Genomic DNA, 19,354 nt, shown 5'->3' on the forward strand with positions numbered 1-19,354 from the left:
TAGCCATTTATTCTATTTGTGGTGATTCATTTCACTACTATACCATCCTTGTAGGTGACTCTATCATTCTTCCATTTTCTTATTCTTTTAGTCTCTTTTTTATTATGGATGGGAGTTGATGAGTAATGGTGAAATACTTCCCAAGACCATGAAATAGCAAAATGCTTCAAGATATGGGAGAAATCAGATCACTAAAAATCCATAATGTGTTTTAGATTTATACTAAGATAATTACATGGTAATAAATGTTCTTTTCGTTCTAAAGTCTCTAAGAAAGAATAAAAGTTATGAAAAACTGACATTTAAAATAGTTAGAACTGTTCAAAAACGAAACTCAAAAACTAGACCCTGGTGGTATACTGAGGGTTAAACAATGTTGTAAGAAAGAGCCGAATAAAACCTGTTCCAGCATCATCTGTTGTCATGGGATTGAGGATTCCGTATCGTTCACTATATGAAGCTTTGCAAGAGATTTTTTCTTTTTCTTTTTACTTATTATTAGGAAACATTCCTCTGAGAAGCAGGTGTGCTTCCTCTTTTTGCATGAGATCCTCCTAAGGAACTGTATCTTCAGCCCCTTCTAAAAAGTCAAACTTGTATGTACAGATATTACAGCCTGAATATCAAGACTGCACATCCGCCTGCCAATGCAGGGGACACAGGTTAGAGCCCTGGTCCAGGAAGATCCCACATGCCATGGAGCAACTAACCCTGTGTGCCACAACTACTGAGCCTGCGCTCTAAAGCCCGCGAGCCACAACTACTGAGCATGTGTGCCACAACTACTGAAGCCCATGCACCTAGAACCCGTGCTCCACAAGAGAAGTCACCGCAATGAGAAGCCTGTGCACCGCAACACAGAGTAGCCCCCGCTTGCCACAACTAGAGAAAGCTCACACACAGCAATGAAGACCCAACCCAGCCAAAAACAAATAGATAAATAAATTTTTTTTAAATAAAAATTTTTAAAAATTTTTAAAAATGCACCAATGTTAATCTCTTAGTTTTAATAAATGTACCATGGCTATACAAGATGGTAATATTAGGGGAAACTAGGTATATGGGAATACCGTACTAGCTTTGCAACTTTTCTGTAAATCTAAAAGTATTCCAAATTAAAAAAAAAAAAAAGATACCATAAAGTGAAAAGAGGAGCCACAAAACTAGGAGATCTGCAATACAAATAAACCAATAAGAAATGAGTGTGCAGACTATATAAAGAATTTCTTTAAATCAGTAAGGAAAAGACAATCTGATAGGAAAACAAGCAACAGAGTAAACAAGCATTTCATAATAATAATCATGGGAATTATGTATTGATATGTATGAAAAGATGCTCAATGTTATTAGTACCTGGGAAAGCAAATTAAGATCATATTTCATACTGTGAGTCTGGCAGAAGCTGTGCTGGTGAAGATGTGGGTCAACGGGAATGCAGACACCACCGTGAGCATGGAGTCCAGTCACTTGAGCAAACGATGGGAAACTATTTTTTTATTATTATTATTATTCATTTATTTTATTTATTTGACTGCACCTGATCTTAGTTGCAGCACGTGGGACCTTTAGTTGTGGCATGCGGACTCTTAGTTGCAGCATGCGGGATCTAGTTCCCTGACCAGGGATCGAACCCGGGCCCCCTGCACTGGGAGCACAGAGTCTTATCACTGGACCACCAGGGAAGTTCCGGGAAACTATCTTTGAAAACTGAACGTTACATAGCCTATGATCCAAAACTTCCATTCTGAGGTTTAGACCTTAGGAAAGTCTCACGAAAGTTGCTAGGAAACACGTGGAAGAACGTTTACTTTAACACCGTAACGGCAGAAAAGGGAAACCCAAAATTTCCTTTACGGCAGAATGGGAAAACAAGGTGTGGTATAATATTCACACAACGACACAGCTTACCATATAAATGATCAGAGAAGTTAAGACAAGGGAATGTTAAAATTTAGAACAGCGGCCACCTCTCCTGCAGGGGGGGCGGGGTGGGGGCGTGCAGCTAGCAACAGGAGTGGATGAGCACTCCAGTTACAGCAACCTCAGGACCAGGAAAGTTCTCGAGTTGGGCTGTGGGCTCTCCCACAGTCACTTTATTATCTGTTTTATTTTTTCTCTTCATCATATATGATATAATAAAGTCATTGATGCTGGTTCTGAGGACAGAAGAAAAGGCATATAAAATGGCCAGGTAGCCTTTCTGAAGAGCCAACCAGATGGCGGAAGTGGAGCAGAAGAAGAAGCGGACCTTCCGCAAGTTCACCTGCCGCGGCGTGGACCTCGACCAGCTGCTGGACATGTCCTATGAGCAGCTGATGCAGCTGTACAGCTCGCGGCAGCGGCAGCAGCTGAACCGCGGCCTCTGGAGGAAGCAGCACTCGCTGCTGAAGCGGCTGCGCAAGGCCAAGAAGGAGGCGCCGCCCATGGAGAAGCCCGAGGTGGTGAAGACGCACCTGCGCGACATGATCATCCTGCCCGAGCTGGTGGGCAGCGTGGTGGGCGTCTACAATGGCAAGACTTTCAACCAGGTGGAAATCAAGCCTGAGATGATCGGCCACTACCTAGGCAAGTTCTCCATCACCTACAAGCCTGTGAAGCACGGCCGGCCCGGCACTGGGGCCACCCACTCCTCCCGCTTCATCCCCCTTAAGTAGCCTGCTGGCCAATAAAGGTAGAGACTTGTCTAAATTAATTAATTAATCAATTAATTTTTAAAAAGGCCAGGTAGAGGCGTCGGACAGTAGAGTGTGGGAACAGTGGGCATGACAGGGGATGGGGGAGGCACTCGCCTCTCCCGCTCTGCTGGTGAGGGCGGTTCGGCGTTCCTTCCTTCCTCACAGTGTCAGTTGGAACCAGGTTGGCAATACGACATCTGCACGAGTTGCTGTGTGGCTGACAGGGTCTTGGTGCTCCGGCCTGATGTCAGGCCTGAGCGTCTGAGGTGGGAGAGCTGAGTTCAGGACATTGGTCCACCAGGGACCTCGCGGTCCCACATAATATCAATCGGCGAGAGCTCTCCCAGAGATCTCTGTCTCAACGCTAAGACCCAGCTCCACCCAACGGCCAGCAAGTTCCAGTGCTGGGCACCCCATGCCAATCAACTAGCAAGACAGGAACGCAACCCCACCTATTAAGAGAGAGGCTGCCTAAAATCATAACACACCACTGGACGCAGCCCAAAACACACCACTGGACGCAGCCCTGCCCACCAGAAAGACAAGGTGCAGCCACACCCACCAGAACACAGGCACCAGTCCCCTCCACCAGGAAGCCTACGCAACCCACTGAACCAACCTCATCCACTGGGGGCAGACACCAAAAACAACAGGAACTACGAACCTGCAGCCTGTGAAAAGGAGACCCCAAACACAGTTAGTTAAGCAAAATGAGAAGACAGAGAAATATGCAGCAGATAAAGGAGAAAGGTAAAACCCACCAGACCAAACAAATGAAGAGGAAATAGGCAGTCTACCTGAAAAAGAATTCAGAGTAATGACAGCAAAGATGATCCAAAGTCTTGGAAGTGGAACGGAGAAAATACAAGAAAGGTTTAACAAAGACCTAGAAGAACTAAAGAGCAAATAAACAATGATGAACAACACAATAAATTAATTAAAAATTCTCTAAAAGAAATGAATAGCAGAATAACTGAGGCGGAAGACCGGATAAGTGACCTGGAAGATAAAATAGTGGAAACAACTACTGCAGAGTAGAATAAAGAAAAAAGAATGAAAAGAATTGAGGACAGTCTCAGAGATCTCTGGGACAACATTAAACGTACCAACAGTCGAATTACAGGGGTCCCAGAAGAAGAAGAGAAAGAGAAAGGGTCTGAGAAAATTTCTGAAGAGATTAAAGTTGAAAACTTCCCTAACATGAGAAAGGAAACAGTCAATCAAGTCCAGGAAGCACAGAGAGTCTCATACAGGATAAACCCAAGGAGAAACACACCAAGACACAAACTAATCCAAGTATCAAAAATTAAACACAAAGAAAACATATTAAAAGCAGCAAGGGAAAAGTAACAAATAACACACAAGGGAATCCCCATAAGGTTAACAGTTGATATTTCAGCAGAAACTCTGCAAGCCAGAAGGGAGTGGCAGGACATATTTAAAGTGATGAAAGGGAAAAACCTACAACCAAGATTACTCTACCCAGCAAGGATCTCATTCAGATTCGACAGAGAAATTGAAACATTTACAGACAAGCGAAAGTTAGGAGAATTCAGTACCACCAAACCAGCTTTACAACAAATAAAGGAACTTCTCTAGACAGGAAACACAGGAGAAGGAAAAGACCTACAAAAACAAACCCAAAACAATTAAGAAAATGGTAATAGGCACATACATATTGATAATTACCTTAAATGTAAATGGATTAAATGCTCCAACCAAAAGACACAGACTGGCTGAATGGACACAAAAACAAGACCCGTATATATGCTGTCTACAAGACACCCACTTCAGACCTAGGGACACATACAGACTGAAAGTGAGGGGATGGAAAAAGATATTCCATGCAAATGGAAATCAAAAGAAAGCTGGAGTAGCAATTCTCATATCGGACAAAACAGACTTTAAAATAAAGACTAATACAAGAGACAAAGAAGGACACTACATAATGATCAAGGGATCAATCCAGGAAGAAGATATAATAATTGTAAATATTTCGGCATCCAACACAGGAGCACCTCAATACATAAGGCAAATGCTAACAGCCATAAAAAGGGAAATCGACAGTAACACAATAATAGTAGGGGGCTTTAACACGCCACTTTCACCAATGGACAGATCATCCAAAATGAAAATAAATAAGGAAACACAAGCTTTAAATGACACATTAAGCAAGATGGACTTAACTGATATTTCTAGGACATTCCATCCAAAAACAACAGAATACACTTTCTTCTCAAGTGTTCATGGAACATTCTCTAGGATAGGTCATATCTTGGGTCACAAATCAAGCCTTGGTAAATTTAAGAAAGTTGAAAGCATATCAAGTATCTTTTCCGACCACAACACTATGAGACTAGATATCGATTACAGAAAAAAAAACTGTAAAAAATACAAACGTGGAAGCTAAACAGTACGCTACTAAATAACCAAGAGATTACTGAAAAAAATCAAAGAGGAAATCAAAAAATACCTAGAAACAAATGACAATGAAAACATGACGACCCAAAACCTATGGGATGAAGTAAAAGCAGTTCTAAGAGGGAGGTTTATAGCAATACAATCCTACCTCAAGAAACAAGAATACAGAAAGAAGAACAAAAAACCCCCAAAGTTAGCAGAAGGAAAGAAATCATAATGATCAGATCAGAAATAAATGAAAAAGAAATGAAGGAAACAACAGCAAAGATCAATAAAACTAAAAGCTGGTATTCTGAGAAGATAAACAAAATTGATAAACCATTAGCCAGACTCATCAAGAAAAAAAGGGAGAAGCCTCAAATCAACAGAATTAGAAATGAAAAAGGTGAAGTAACAACTGACACTGAAGAAATACAAAGGAACATGAGAGATTACTACAAGCAACTATATGCCATAAAATGGACAACCTGGAAGAAATGGACACATTCTTAGAAAAGCACAACCTTCTGAGACTGAACCAGGAAGAAACAGAAAATATGAACAGAACAATCACAAGCACTGAAATTCAAACAAAAGCCCAGGACCAGATGGCTTCACAAGCAAATTCTATTAACACCTATCCTTCTCAAACTCTTCCAAAATATAGCAGAGGGAAGAACACTCCCAAACTCATTCTACGAGTCCACCATCACCCTGATACCAAAACCAGACAAAGATGTCACAAAGAAAGAAAATTACAGGCCAATATCACTGATGAACACAGATGCATAAATCCTCAACAAAATACCAGCAAACAGAATCTAACAGCACATTAAAAGGATCATACACCATGATCAAGTGGGGTTTATCTCAGGAATGCAAGGATTCTTCAGTATACACAAATCAATCAATGTGATACAACACATTAACAAATTGAAGAATAAAAACAATATGATAATCTCAACAGATGCAGAAAAAGCTTTCGACAAAACTCAACACCCATTTTTGATAAAAACTCTCCAGAAAGAAGGCACAGAGGTAACCTACCTCAACATAATAAAGGCCATATATGACAAACCCACAGCCAACATCGTCCCCAATGGTGAAAAACTGAAACCACTTCCTCTAAGATCAGGAACAAGACAAGGTTGCCCACTCTCACCACTATTATTCAACATAGTTTTGGAAGCTTTAGCCACAGCATTCAGAGAAGAAAAAGAAATAAAAGGACCCCAAATCGTAAAAGAAGAAGTAAAACTGTCACTGTTTGCAGATGACATAATACTATACACAGAGAATCCTAAAGAAGCTACCAGAAAACTACTAGAGCTACTCAATGAATTTGGTAAAGTAGCAGGATACAAAATCAATGCACAAAAATCTCTTGTATTCCTATACACTGATGATGAAAAATCTGAAAGAGAAATTAAGGAAACACTCCCATTTACCACTGCAACAAAAAGAGTAAAATACTTAGGAATAAACCTACCTAAGGAGACAAAAGACCTGTATGCAGAAAAATATAAGACACTGATGAAAGAAATTAAAGACGATACAAGGAGATGGAGAGATTATACCATGTTCTTGGATTGGAAGAATCAACATGGTGAAAATGACTCTACTACCCAAAGCAATCTACAGATTCAATGCAATCCCTATCAAACTACCAATGGCATTTTTCACAGAACTAGAACAAAAAAACTTCACAATTTGCATGGAAACACAAAAGATCCCAAACAGCCAAAGCAATCTTGAGAAAGAAAAACGGAGCTGGACAAATCAGGCTCCTAGACTTCAGACTACACTACAAAGCTACAGTAATCAAGATGGTATGGTACTGGCACAAAAACAGAAATATAGATCAATGTAACAGGATAGAAAGCCCAGAGATAAACCCACGCACATATGGTCACCTTATCTTTGATAAAGGAGGCAAGGATATGCAATGGAGAAAAGACAGCCTCTTCAATAAGCGGTGCTGGGAAAACTGGACAGCTACATGTACAAGAATGAAATTAGAACACTCCCTAACACTGTACACAAAAATAAACTCAAAATGGATTGAAGACCTAAATGTAAGGCCAGGGCTTTCCTGGTGGTGCAGTGGTTAAGAATCCGCCTGCCAATGCTGGGGACACGGGTTCGAGCCCTGGTCTGGGAAGATCCCACAGGGAACGAAGCAACTAAGCCCGTGCACCACAACTACTGAGCCTGCGCTCTAGAGCCCGTATGGCACAACTACTGAAGCCTGCGTGCCACGACAACTGAAGCCTGCGCGCCTAGAGCCTCTGCTCCGCAACAAGAGAAGCCACCACAACGAGAAGCCCATGCACCGCAACGAAGAGCAGCCCCTGCTCACCGCAACTAGAGAAAGCCCGCACACAGCAACAAAGACCCAACTCAGACAATAAATATATATATATAAATAAATACATACATAAATACGTAAGTAAATTTACTTTAAAAACATAAATGTAAGGCCAGAAACTATAAAACTCTTAGAGGAAAACATAGGCAGAACGCTCTATGACATAAATCACAGTAAGATCATTTTTGACCCACCTCCTAGAGAAACGGAAATAAAAACAAAAATAAACAAATGGGACCTAATGAAACTTAAAAGCTTTTGCACAGCAAAGGAAACCATAAACAAGATGAAGGGATAAAATATTCGTAAATGGAGCAACTGACAAAGGATTAATCTCCAAAACATACAAGCAGCTCATGCAAGCTCAATATCAAAAAAACAAACAACCCAATCCAAAAGTTAGCAGAAGACCTCGTTTCTCCAAAGAAGATATACATATTCCCAGCAAACACATGAAAGGATGCTCAACATCACTAATCATTAGAGAAATGCAAATCAAAACTACAATGAGTTATCACCTCACACCAGTCAGAATGGCCACCATCAAAAAATCTACAAACAATAAATGCTGGAGAGGGTGTGGAGAAAGGGAACCCTCTTGCACTGTTGGTGGGAATGTAAATTGATATAGCCACTATGGAGAACAGTATGGAGGTTCCGTAAAAAACTAAAAATAGAACTACCATACGACCCAGCAATCCCACTACTGGGCATATACCCTGAGAAAAGCACAATTCAAAAAAAGACATGTATCACAATATTCACTGCAGCAGTACTTACAACAGACACGATATGGAAGCAACCTAAGTGGCCATCGACAGGTGAATGGATAAAGAAGATGTGGCACATATATACAATGGAATATTACTCAGTCATAAAAAGAAACGAAATTGAGTTATTTGTAGTGAGGTGGATGGACCCAGAGTCTGTCATACAGAGTGAGGTAAGTCAGAAAGAAAAACAAATACCGTATGTTAACACATATATATGGAATCCTAAAAAAAAATGGTTCTGAAGAACCTAGGGGCAGGAGAGGAATAAAGACACAGACACAGAGGTTGGACTTGAGAACACAGGGAGAGGGAAGGGTAAGCTGGGACGAAGTGAGAGAGAGTCATGGACATATATACACTACCAAATGTAAACTAGATAGCTAGTGGGAAGCATCCACATAGCACAGGGAGGTCAGCTTGGTGCTCTGCGACCACCTAGAGGGGTGGGATAGGGAGGGTGGGAGGGAGACGCAAGAGGGAGGAGATATGGGGATGTATGTATATGTATAGTTGATTCACTTTGTTATAAAGCAGAAGTTAACACACCACTGTAAAGCAATTATACTCCAATAAAGATGTTAAAAAAAATTTAAACAAAAGGCCAGGTAAGTGCCCATCTGGTCGCTGCAGCAGCTGGTGTGTGCCTGCAGCAGAAATCACTAATGCCAGCTAAGTACCGGAGCAGGAGATGAGTAAGACCGTTTCTGCATACTTAAAGCATGTGCTTTGCAGAAATCATTTGTTAAGTCTTAACAGTTTATGTTGCCAAAATAAACAGACTGGGAACATATCTTAAGAGGAACAGCATCCTCTGACCCCACCGCTCAGAAGGAAGCAGTAGGCAATTCTAAGAACTCTCTCTGTTGTTCCCTAGCACATATACAATGCATGCTTATCATGGTGTAATCATTCAGATACAGAAAAGTACAAATAAAATGGGAAAGCCTTATAAGCCTTTTACTATTGGAAGAGCATTCCATAATTCCTCCCATAGAGCCCTGATATTAGACAAAACAGAAGATCACAGCAGACCAGCAGAGCCCCTATCACTGGATGGTGATTTAAAATAAGAACTGCAAACTTGTACAGGGCCTCTGTTCCACTTGGAAACCAATACAAGTAACTCATCAGGCAAAGTGTGAGCAATTTGGCTGATGACAATTGGCAGCTAAATCTTTCAGGCTAATCACAGAGAACTGAAACCCAGCCGAGTGGTTTTTCCTAATACCTTGGCCCTGCTCCACAGCCCCTCTGGCCAAGACCCAGCCGCCAAGCCGGAGCACGTGCCCCAAGATGACGAGGGCCCAAGCCAGACACTCTGCTCCTGCCTGGGGTGTCTCGGGCCTGCTGCCAGGAGGGCTTTGGAGAGGGGCGCAGAGCTTAGGAGGCGACTTGACTCCACTTTCCCCCATTTGGGAACGGAGGGTGGAGAAGGTAATCAAAACATGCTATCAGCACTGACACGTCAACGTCCATAATTAACCTGCAAGTGTACTGGAGGTGAACCTGCAGCTCTTCAGCCGCAGAAAGAAAGCTGCTTTTGCGTCTGGTGAGTATTTGGACATTTAGAAGCAGCAGTTCATTTTTTCTCTGGACATGCTGGCAAATGAAGCTTGGGAAAGACAACTTTCAGTATGTGGAACTGCTCCGCCTTTTAACAATGATGTGAACTTCAGATTAAAATCTAACATTACTGTACGATTCCAACTATACAACATTTTGGAAAAGGCCAAACTATGGAGACAATAAAAGGATCCGTGGTTGCCAGGGGCTGGGTGGGGGTGTGAAGAGCAGAGCTCAGGGGATTTTCAGGGCAGTGACACTAGCCTGCATGAGACTGTAACGGTGGCTACACATCCCTGCACATTTGTCCAAACCCACAGAGTGTACAACACAAAGAGTGAACTCTGATGTAGACCATGGGCTCAGGATGATGACGGCCTCGGTGCAGGTTCATCAGGTGTAACACATGCACTCTCTGGTAGGGATGCTGATGGCGGGGGGCTGGGTGTACTGGGGCAGGGATGGGAACTCTGTATTTTCACTCAATTTTGCTGTGAATCTAAAACTGCTCTAAAAAAATTAAGTGTATGCATGTGTCCCTAACGTTAGATACTGTAAAAGTATACATGATAAATCCTGTGCTACAGTAGTTCTAATATCTGTTATGCTGCAAAGAACTCCAATAGCTTTTTTTCTACAAAGAGCAAATAACCAACGTGACAACTCCGAATCATTTCCATGAAATCGGAAAGCTCTTTCTTTGACCCTGAGTGCTATCTTCATATGTAAACATAAGTTACATGAGTCAGTTAAGAAAAGCATTCTGATCCATAGGGGCTTCCCTGGTGGCGCAGTGGTTAAGAGTCCGCCTGCCGGGCTTCCCTGGTGGCACAGTGGTTGAGAGTCCGCCTGCCGATGCAGGGGACACGGGTTCGTGCCCCGGTCTGGGAGGATCCCACATGCCGCGGAGCGGCTGGGCCCGTGAGCCATGGCCGCTGAGCCTGTGCGTCCGGAGCCTGTGCTCTGCAACGGGAGAGGCCACAACAGTGAGAGGCCCGCGTAATGCAAAAAAAAAAAAGAGTCCGCCTGCCAATGCAGGGGACACGGGTTCGAGCCCTGGTCCGGGAAGATCCCACATGCCGCAGAGCAACTAAGCCCGTGTACCACAACTACGGAGCCTGCGCTCTAGAGCCCACAAGCCACAACTACTGAGCCCACGAGCCACAACTATTGAAGCCCGTGCGCCTAGAGCCCATGCTCCACAACAAGAGAAGCCACCTCAATGAGAAGCCTGCGCACCACAACAAAGAGTAGCCCCCCCTCGCCGCAACTAGAGAAAGCCCGCGCGCAGCAACGAGGACCCAGCACAGCCAAAAAATAATAATAATAAATTAATTTACTTATTTATTAACAAAAAAGAAAAGCATTATGATTCATAGACATAAAAATTGCAATAAGGTGGGTGTGGGCCATTAGCTCTCACATGGAATGTTTCATTTCTGAGGAATAGCCCTGTTCAACTCTGTGTTCCCTATTTAGAGCCTGGGGCTGCTCTACTGCTCTCATAAGGACTTGGGAACGAAAGCAAACTGAACAGTCAGAGGTCGCAGAGGGTGGGAAAGGAGCCAACAGCACTGGCCAGGGGTTCCCTGGCAGTGCTCATTTGCAAACATGATACAAAATCAACTGGCAGGAATAAGTCTGCACAACATAAACTGTGCTTATAACAACAGACGGGGAAACTCCAGGTAAATGAAGGGGGAAAAGGTCCTATCAATATACTGTTTCTTAATCTGCATGGCTGGCAGACAGTTGTTCATTTTATTTTTCTTTACAAATGTTTATATATATATATAAAGCTTTCACTTTACGTGAACAGAATATTTCACAGTAAGTTTAAAATTTACAGGCATAGCCATAACCCCCAAGTCCAATGACAGGTCAAATAATACATGTACTGCATGGTGTAAAACAGTAAGAAAGGGCACATGAAAGATTAAAGACTGAATTATAATAGTTCATGCTGCTACTCATCTGCTATAAATATTCCTTCCTAGTGTAGCATCATAGAAAGCAACAATGGCAATACAGAGAAAAATCGCAGAAATGTCACAAACAGATCATGAGCTCTCCATTTTAAAAAGAATTTAGAAGTCTTTGAATGTCAAATGCAAAAGAAATTAATTCATTCTCTCATTTTTTTTCCATAGCCAGTCCTGACAGCACAGAATTAATTTGACTCCAGACTACCTATGCAGCTGACAGTATTCCTGGCTTCTGAAATCCCCCAAGAGAAATTGACTTAGTGGACAAGCAGTGCAGCTGCTAGAAGAATCCTATAAATAGATCACGTAAAAAAAATCGACTCCCCACAAACGCACCAGGAGTCCAAGGTGTAATTTTCAGAGAGTTTTTAAATGTTACACCCCTAGATTAACGTAACTTCTTCCTTTTGGAAACATATATGTATTTCCAAATTCTTAATGCTAAAGAACGTATATTCATCAAACACAGGCCCTGGCACATGTAGGTGATGGGTAAATATTCACGGAACTGAACTGACTCAGCAGTACTCCAAGGGGCCGGCACTGCTGGGACTCACCTGCCCTACCTGAGGTAGGAGGGCCATCTCTTCTTCCACCTCCTTCTAGCGTCCATTTTCAAAACCCTGGCCCATTAGCTCTGGTTATGTTTCTAACGCTAGTCTTGTAAGCAATACAAAGGTTACTATATGAAACCACAGTTACGACAATAAATAAGCTTTAATCTAAATCCACTACATTCTATCTCAAGTGCAAGAATTCTGTAAAACAAACATTGGTTCTGTGCTAGGACTGGAAGCAGACTGAAAAATCAGGGCTGACTCATATCCAAGTTAGGAAACACTGCATGGCAAAATTACGACCCAACCAGAATTAAATGAAACATAGAAATTATTTTAAGGATTTCTTTTAATAAGAATCTGTATTTAAGTTGTAATAGTAACCAATTTTCTTTCAAATATCCTGAACAGAGGTAAAGCCACTGTTAGGATTAAAAAGAAGCATACTTTAAATGTGCAAGGCTACTCATGCATCTCATTTAATTCTTCTCTGATCAACAAGCAGAGGAAATGAGTGCACACAGCACAGCTGGACAGCTGGGTCGCCGTCTGGACTATCATCCATTCATTCCTCCCTGGCCAGCAGAATGCTGGGTAGGGAGGTTGGCACAGCTTCTCAAACCATCCCTTCCCCCGGGAGTTAAGGTGCAGGGTCGACCACACATTTGTGTTGTACTGACATCACCATTCCAGACAGTAAGTTATTCCCTCTTATCCCTGAAATACCCCCAAATTCCTGCTTCCCACCTCTCCATTTGTAACTTGGCTTCAATGCATTTCTTTCACCACACCTCCTCTCCACAGAGTAATTATCCATCGAGCTGGAGAAACTAGATTTTGAGTTAAGAATGCTGAACTTTAAATGCACTCACTCACCTAAGGAACTGCAAAATTATTTTACTGCATTACATTCTATAATGGACTTCCCAACAACTTTATCAAGATATTTCTTCTTCTACCTTGGCCTGCTGGTCTTGAGGTTAGGGAACAAATGTACTAAAATTAAATATGAAGTTCTTCCTTTGCAAAGTTTACTACCATCACCTCCCACCTGCCTTACATATCCAACCCACAGCCCTCATGCGCACGTACACACACACACACACACACACAAACACACTTCAAAGTTTAAGGACCATGACGGTTGCTCTGTTCAGTTAACATGTTATGTGGCTTCTGGCTTCGGGGCTGAACTTAACCGACAAAAGAAACCAAGAAACAAATGAGAGTCTAGAGTTCAAGCCATATTCTCTTCAAATTTCACTGAATCAATTCAAATGCATATACTAGTATTATAGACATTTTATAAAATAGTTGACATAATAATATGAACAATTATTTTGTTAGGATTTTAATTTTTAAGGCAATAATTTCATCTTATAATCCATCTCACTTCTCCAGTCTAGCAATAGACAAAAATTTGATTTCTCGGGTGCAACGAAAAAATTCTTGGCTTCAGGAAGCCTCAAGTAACACCAAGAAATTTTTTTTTTTTTTTTTTTTTGCGGTACACGGGCCTCTCACTGCTGTGGCCTCTCCCCTTGCGGAGCACAGGCTCCAGACGCGCAGGCTCAGCGGCCATGGCTCACGGGCCCAGCCGCTCCGCGGCATGTGGGATCTTCCCGGACCAGGGCACGAACCCGTGTCCCCTGCATCGGCAGGCGGACTCTCAACCACTGCGCCACCACGGAAGCCCAACACCTAAAAATTTTAACAGCCAACAGAATAAAGTGGCTGAAGACTGGAGTTGTTCTTTTTGAGCAGAGACTTTCAGTTCACTGCAAGTTGAGGGCAGTCATAAATAACAGCCTCTCTTCATACACACGCTACAGCCACCAAACAAGAACATAGTTCAAGAATACATGTTAGTATCAAGAATTTTTCTTCCCATGAAGTTGCTTTTTTAAATTCTTGCTACAGCAACATAATCACCATCTAAGACACGAGTTCCTAAAACAAGAGACAATCTATATGTATTCCTAAATAAATATAGTTTTGAAAAAATACTACAGTAAAACAAAAGTGTATTGCTGGGTACCATGATGTTCATTGCAGCACTATTTACAATAGGCAGGACATGGAAGCAACCTAAGTGGCCAACGACAGATGAATGGATAAAGAAGATGTGGCACATATATGCAATGGACTATTACTCAGCCATAAAAAGAAACGAAATTGAGTTATTTGTAGTGAGGTAGATGGACCTAGAGTCTGTCATACAGAGTGAAGTCATAAAGAGAAAGATACCATATGCTAACACATATATATGGAATCTTAAAAAAAAATTGGTTCTGATGAACCTAGGAGCAGGACAGGAATAAAGACTCAGACGTAGAGAATGGACTTGAGGACACGGGGAGGGGAAAGGGTAAGCTGGGACGAAGTGAGAGAGTGGCATGGACATATACACACTACCAAATGTAAAACAGATAGCTAGTGGGAAGCAGCCACATAGCACAGGGAGGTCAGCTTGGTGCTCTGCGACCACCTAGAGGGGTGGGACAGGGAGGGTGGGAGGGAGACGCAAGAGGGAGGAGATATGGGGATGTATGTATATGTATAGCTGATTCACTTTGTTATACAGCAGCAACTAACACACCACTGTAAAGCAATTATACTCCAACAAATATGTTAATAAATAAATAAATACATGTTAAAAATAAAAATAAAACCTTCCTTCCTGAGCACAACTAAAAAAACAAGAAAAGTGTTTTGCTGAATCTGTTTTCCTACTGGGAAAAGAAACTCTTTCAATATTAAAGAAAAACAAAACATTTCACAAGATTAAAATTGTTTTTAAAAACCTAATATTAAAATTATTGATTTGGGGCTTTCCTGGTGGCACAGTGGTCAAGAATCTGCCTGCCAATGCAGGGGACGCGGGTTCGAGCCCTGGTCCGGGAAGATCCCACATGCCACGGAGCAACTAAGCCCATGTGCCACAACTACTGAGCCTGCGTGCTGCAACTACTGAAGCCCATGCTCCACCACAAGAGAAGCCACTGCAATGAGAAGCCCACACACAGCAACGAAGACCCAACACAGCCAAAAATAAATAAATAAATAAATTTGTGTTTTAAAAAAGAGATACAGGGCTTCCCTGCTGGCACAGTGGTTGAGAGTCCACCTGCCGATGAGGGGGACACGGGTTCGTGCCCCGGTCTGGGGGGGGGGTGTCCCACGTGCCGCAGAGCGGCTGGGCCCGTGAGCCGTGGCCGCTGGGCCTGTGCGTCCGGAGCCTGTGCTCCGCGGCGGGAGAGGCCACGGCAGTGAGAGGCCCGCGTACTGCAAAAAAATAAAAAAGAGATATAATTTGAGAGCAAATCACAAAAGACAACATTTTAAAAAATAAATAATATTACTGATTTGCATGAAACAACAAAACTCAAGATCTGGTCTTACTCATAGGACAGCACACATAATACGGCTGTTAGTAAAGGCCATTATAAAGGTTCATTTGTATCACTATAATTCCACATTTTATTGTGCACACCGTAGGGGCACTTTCACATTAATCCACCCCACGAAACATCAGAAGAGACCAGCATCCTAACTACACCGCAAGGAAACGTGCCCACAGCAGGTGAAGCAACCTGCCCAAGGCCCTGCAGCTGAGGACTCCTTCTGGCTCACGCCGCAGCGTCTCCCTCAAAAGTTCGTCATCTTTCTCACCACGCATGACTCCCCAAAGCAGTTTTTTTAATATGCCTCAACTTTTCGATTTTTACATATAAGCTCATTTCTTTATACCTTTTGCCATCTTAGGTCAACAACTATGTATTGTGCACGAGGTGCCCTGCCCTGCGTCCCAGAAGCTCCACCTCAGCCGGGCTGGGTCTGTCCCTACACCTCGCCGCCTGCCGCCCACTCCCCAGGCCCCGCCCCCAGCTCACACAGCCAGAATGAAAACCCCACACGGCTGAGATACATTTAGGATTCGCTTAGTCTTCTGGTAACTCATCGTGCAGGGACCCCCGTTAGCCCTCGACTTCACCAACCCTCGCCAATCTGGCTGCTACGAGTCATGCAAAAGCATCAGACAAATCTATTCCCTCTGCCTGTTTCCATGGGTAACCAACTGTTTCTAACACCATTTTTTAAATGTCATAAACAGATTAAAAGAAATCGACCAATTAAAAGAAAGGAAAAGAAATAGCCCTTTTCCTGAATGAGGCCCATTAGGTACAGTGCATGCCTCCCTGTGAAGCACAATTAAACATCTACTCTCTGAAAGCGCATCCAGGCTCCCTGTGTCCCAACACTTCTAGGTCAAACCTTGGCAGAAAAATTGTTTTCCAAGTTGTTAGTCCCCTAGGCAAAATAAATAAATTCTAAACCTCAAATGTGCAAGCCAAGAATGTTACAAATCTTCCAGCAATTCCTCTAGAAGCATCCTTAACCCACAAACTATAATAAAAGGCAGCTGTGTTTCTAAACATGTGATCAACGTGCCATTTAACCAAGGGGGAGGGGGTGGGGGAAAGGGGGATGTTACGTGAAACCCGAGTGATTCAGAATTTGTGGTCATTTGAAAAGAGTTTGAGTACAGCTTAAATACTTAAAATTTCCCTCTGCTCCCATGCTTAGTACATGATTTTTCTCCCTAGAAATTCAGACCTCACATATGAGGCCCGTAAACTTCTATTCCTCCATGACCGACACTTTCCAACACATAAATAACTTCCTGGCCTGGTTCCTTTCCCGTCAAACCACTGGGGCGCCCACTGTTGTGAACACAGTCATTCCCGAGTTCTTCGTGCTCTGACACCTCTGAAGGGGCACAAATCACTCCCACACATGTTGCCAAACCCCCAACAAAACAACCGCTCGGACTTAACATGAAATTCTATCAGAGGTCTACAAATATTCTTTTTACCCTTACAATCTTTGAAAAGAATCTACATTTCATTAAAAAAAAATTAGTTTCAACAATTTAATAACTACTTGGTAGGGAAAAAATCAATTACTTCCCAAGATTAACGTAGTTATTCCCAGTAACTGTTACAAACACAGCTGTGTTGTCAAGGAGTTTAGTACGAGTTTTCCAAATTAAATATAAAATGTGGAAGATAAGCATTTAAAAATCTGTGCCAAAAAACATCTTTACTACAGGAATTGGTCTTAATTTTAATGCAAATTAAAATTTACCAAGATATATTATTAAAACCATAAAAAAACACCAAAAGAATTAATCAAAATAAGCAGGGTTACAATTATTTGAACTAAATTATATTTACATAATTTCCAGATAAGCCCAAGATTTCTAAATTCTCAAAAAACACTTAAAATTATACACAATCACAACCATACCATAAAGTTCCTAGCACCCCTTGAACTTAAAGAGTTTATTATTAAAATGGCTTTCAACATAGTTTTTAATAAAAACATTTCATTCCATTTCCTACTTTCAGGTACTAAATTATCTCAACTTAAAATCTGGAGACCAGGGACTTCCCTGGTGGCACAGTGGTTAAGGATCTGCCTACCAATGCAGGGGTCTCGGGTTCGAGCCCTGGTCCAAGAGGATCCCACATGCTGCAGAGCAAATAAGCCCGTGCGCCACAACTACTGAGCCTGCGCTCTAAGAGCCCTCAAGCCACAACTACTGAGCCCGCGCGCCTAGAACCCGTGCTCCTCAACAAGAGAAGCCACCGCAATGAGAAGCCCGCACACCGCAACACAGTGTAGCCCCCACTCGCCGCAACTAGAGAAAGCCCGCATGCAGCAACTAAGACCCAACGCAGCCAAAAATTTTAAAAAAAATATAAAATAAAATAAAATAAAATCTTGAGACAAATAAAATTTAGTCTACTAAAGTGATTTTCCACAAATTTTTAAGAAGTCATGTTCCCAAACACAGACTGCCAAATGATTTGCACATATAAACAAACACGCACTCCTTTAAAACAATTAGCGGCCATGAGACACGCCTCAGAGGCAGAGCAGGTCCCCCTGCGAGACAGCGCGGTTCAGTCGGAGCCACTCACCACCTCCTCCAGTGCAGCACTGCGCCCGAAAGAGCACGTGAGGTGTGTCAGGCAGCTCACAAAGGACGAGAAGAGCTCGCTTGGAATGGCGGTTAAGACGTTGCGAGGGAACACAGTTATCAGGTTGCTGATGATGCTGGAGATGCCCACAGCTTCAGAATCTTCTATCTCAATTCTACAACCCAAGGCATGAGCATCAGCGTTAAGTGGAGCAGAGGTAACTCGTTTCCAAACATGCACCCATTCATTTTCAAAGGCACATCTCTGTGTACTCATTTCAACTGACACATGTAACTCTCCTCTAAAATATAAAAGCAGGGAATTGCTAGTTTCTTTTTTCCTCCACTGTTAATCATGAGGAAGAACTGAAGCTCCTTTTTGGTTCTAAGGGCCAGGATACCTACCCATTGATGGTATTCAGTAAGCCCTCAATGAAGTGTGCGAGATAATCCACTTGGGACCCTTCGTCGGGGAAGATGGGTCCGTGAAGAGAAGCTAACTGGGCGAGGCACTGCAGGGAGTCTTGTGCCATGTCGGAATCTTCTCTGATTTTTCGATGTACCTGTTAGAAAGAATCGCTAATCCATAAACATAAATTCTTTTGTAAGGGTCACGTGTCTATCGTGCCAAACGAGGTGAGAGAAAAATTCACTGTAGCTGAGCATTTCTAGACAACTAATTCCCGAGTTAAACTAAATTTGAAAATTGTCCCTCAGTCCATTTTATGTTATAGGCCATGATTTTAAACATACCAATTAATTGTCAGTGGAGAGCTACCTACATTTTGAAAACTGAACTGTCTCCGGCGTGTTATGACAAAGAAACAGATGCCAACCAGTCAGACATACTGCTTCTTCTAAAAACAGCAGCAACGACAGTCATCTGTATTATGCTAACTATGCCCCGCTGCAGCTTCTTGCTAAAGTCAGCAAAGTTCGGGCAAGAGCATATAGATGCTGCTTCGCTGGAAGCAGACAGTTACACACTCGCAAAACCAGCATGCCCCCCAATCCCTAGAAATTCACTCATTCAAACAATATATTAAC

The 19,354-nt window shown here is 42.4% G+C and overlaps 2 protein-coding genes across 2 annotated transcripts in view; one reads left to right on the top strand and one right to left on the bottom strand.

Annotated features, from left to right (window-relative positions):
* XPO4 (exportin 4) overlaps positions 1 to 19,354 on the bottom strand; it is a 103,627-nt gene that overhangs the window by 28,729 nt on the left and 55,544 nt on the right. The window contains exons 8-9 of the mRNA XM_082859723.1: positions 18,713 to 18,870; positions 18,309 to 18,483 (exon numbers count right to left, since the gene is read on the bottom strand). Coding sequence (XP_082715849.1) covers positions 18,309 to 18,483; positions 18,713 to 18,870 — 333 coding nt within the window. The remainder of the gene's footprint in view (positions 1 to 18,308; positions 18,484 to 18,712; positions 18,871 to 19,354) is intronic.
* LOC309974512 (small ribosomal subunit protein uS19-like) lies at positions 2,202 to 2,695 on the top strand. The gene has a single exon (XM_082859162.1). The coding sequence runs from the start codon at positions 2,217 to 2,219 to the stop codon at positions 2,652 to 2,654; it is 438 nt and encodes a 145-aa protein (XP_082715288.1). The 5' UTR covers positions 2,202 to 2,216; the 3' UTR covers positions 2,655 to 2,695.

Source organism: Leucopleurus acutus, assembly GCF_964270905.1.
Source record: "Leucopleurus acutus genome assembly, chromosome: 18".
Lineage (NCBI taxonomy): Eukaryota > Metazoa > Chordata > Mammalia > Artiodactyla > Delphinidae > Leucopleurus > Leucopleurus acutus.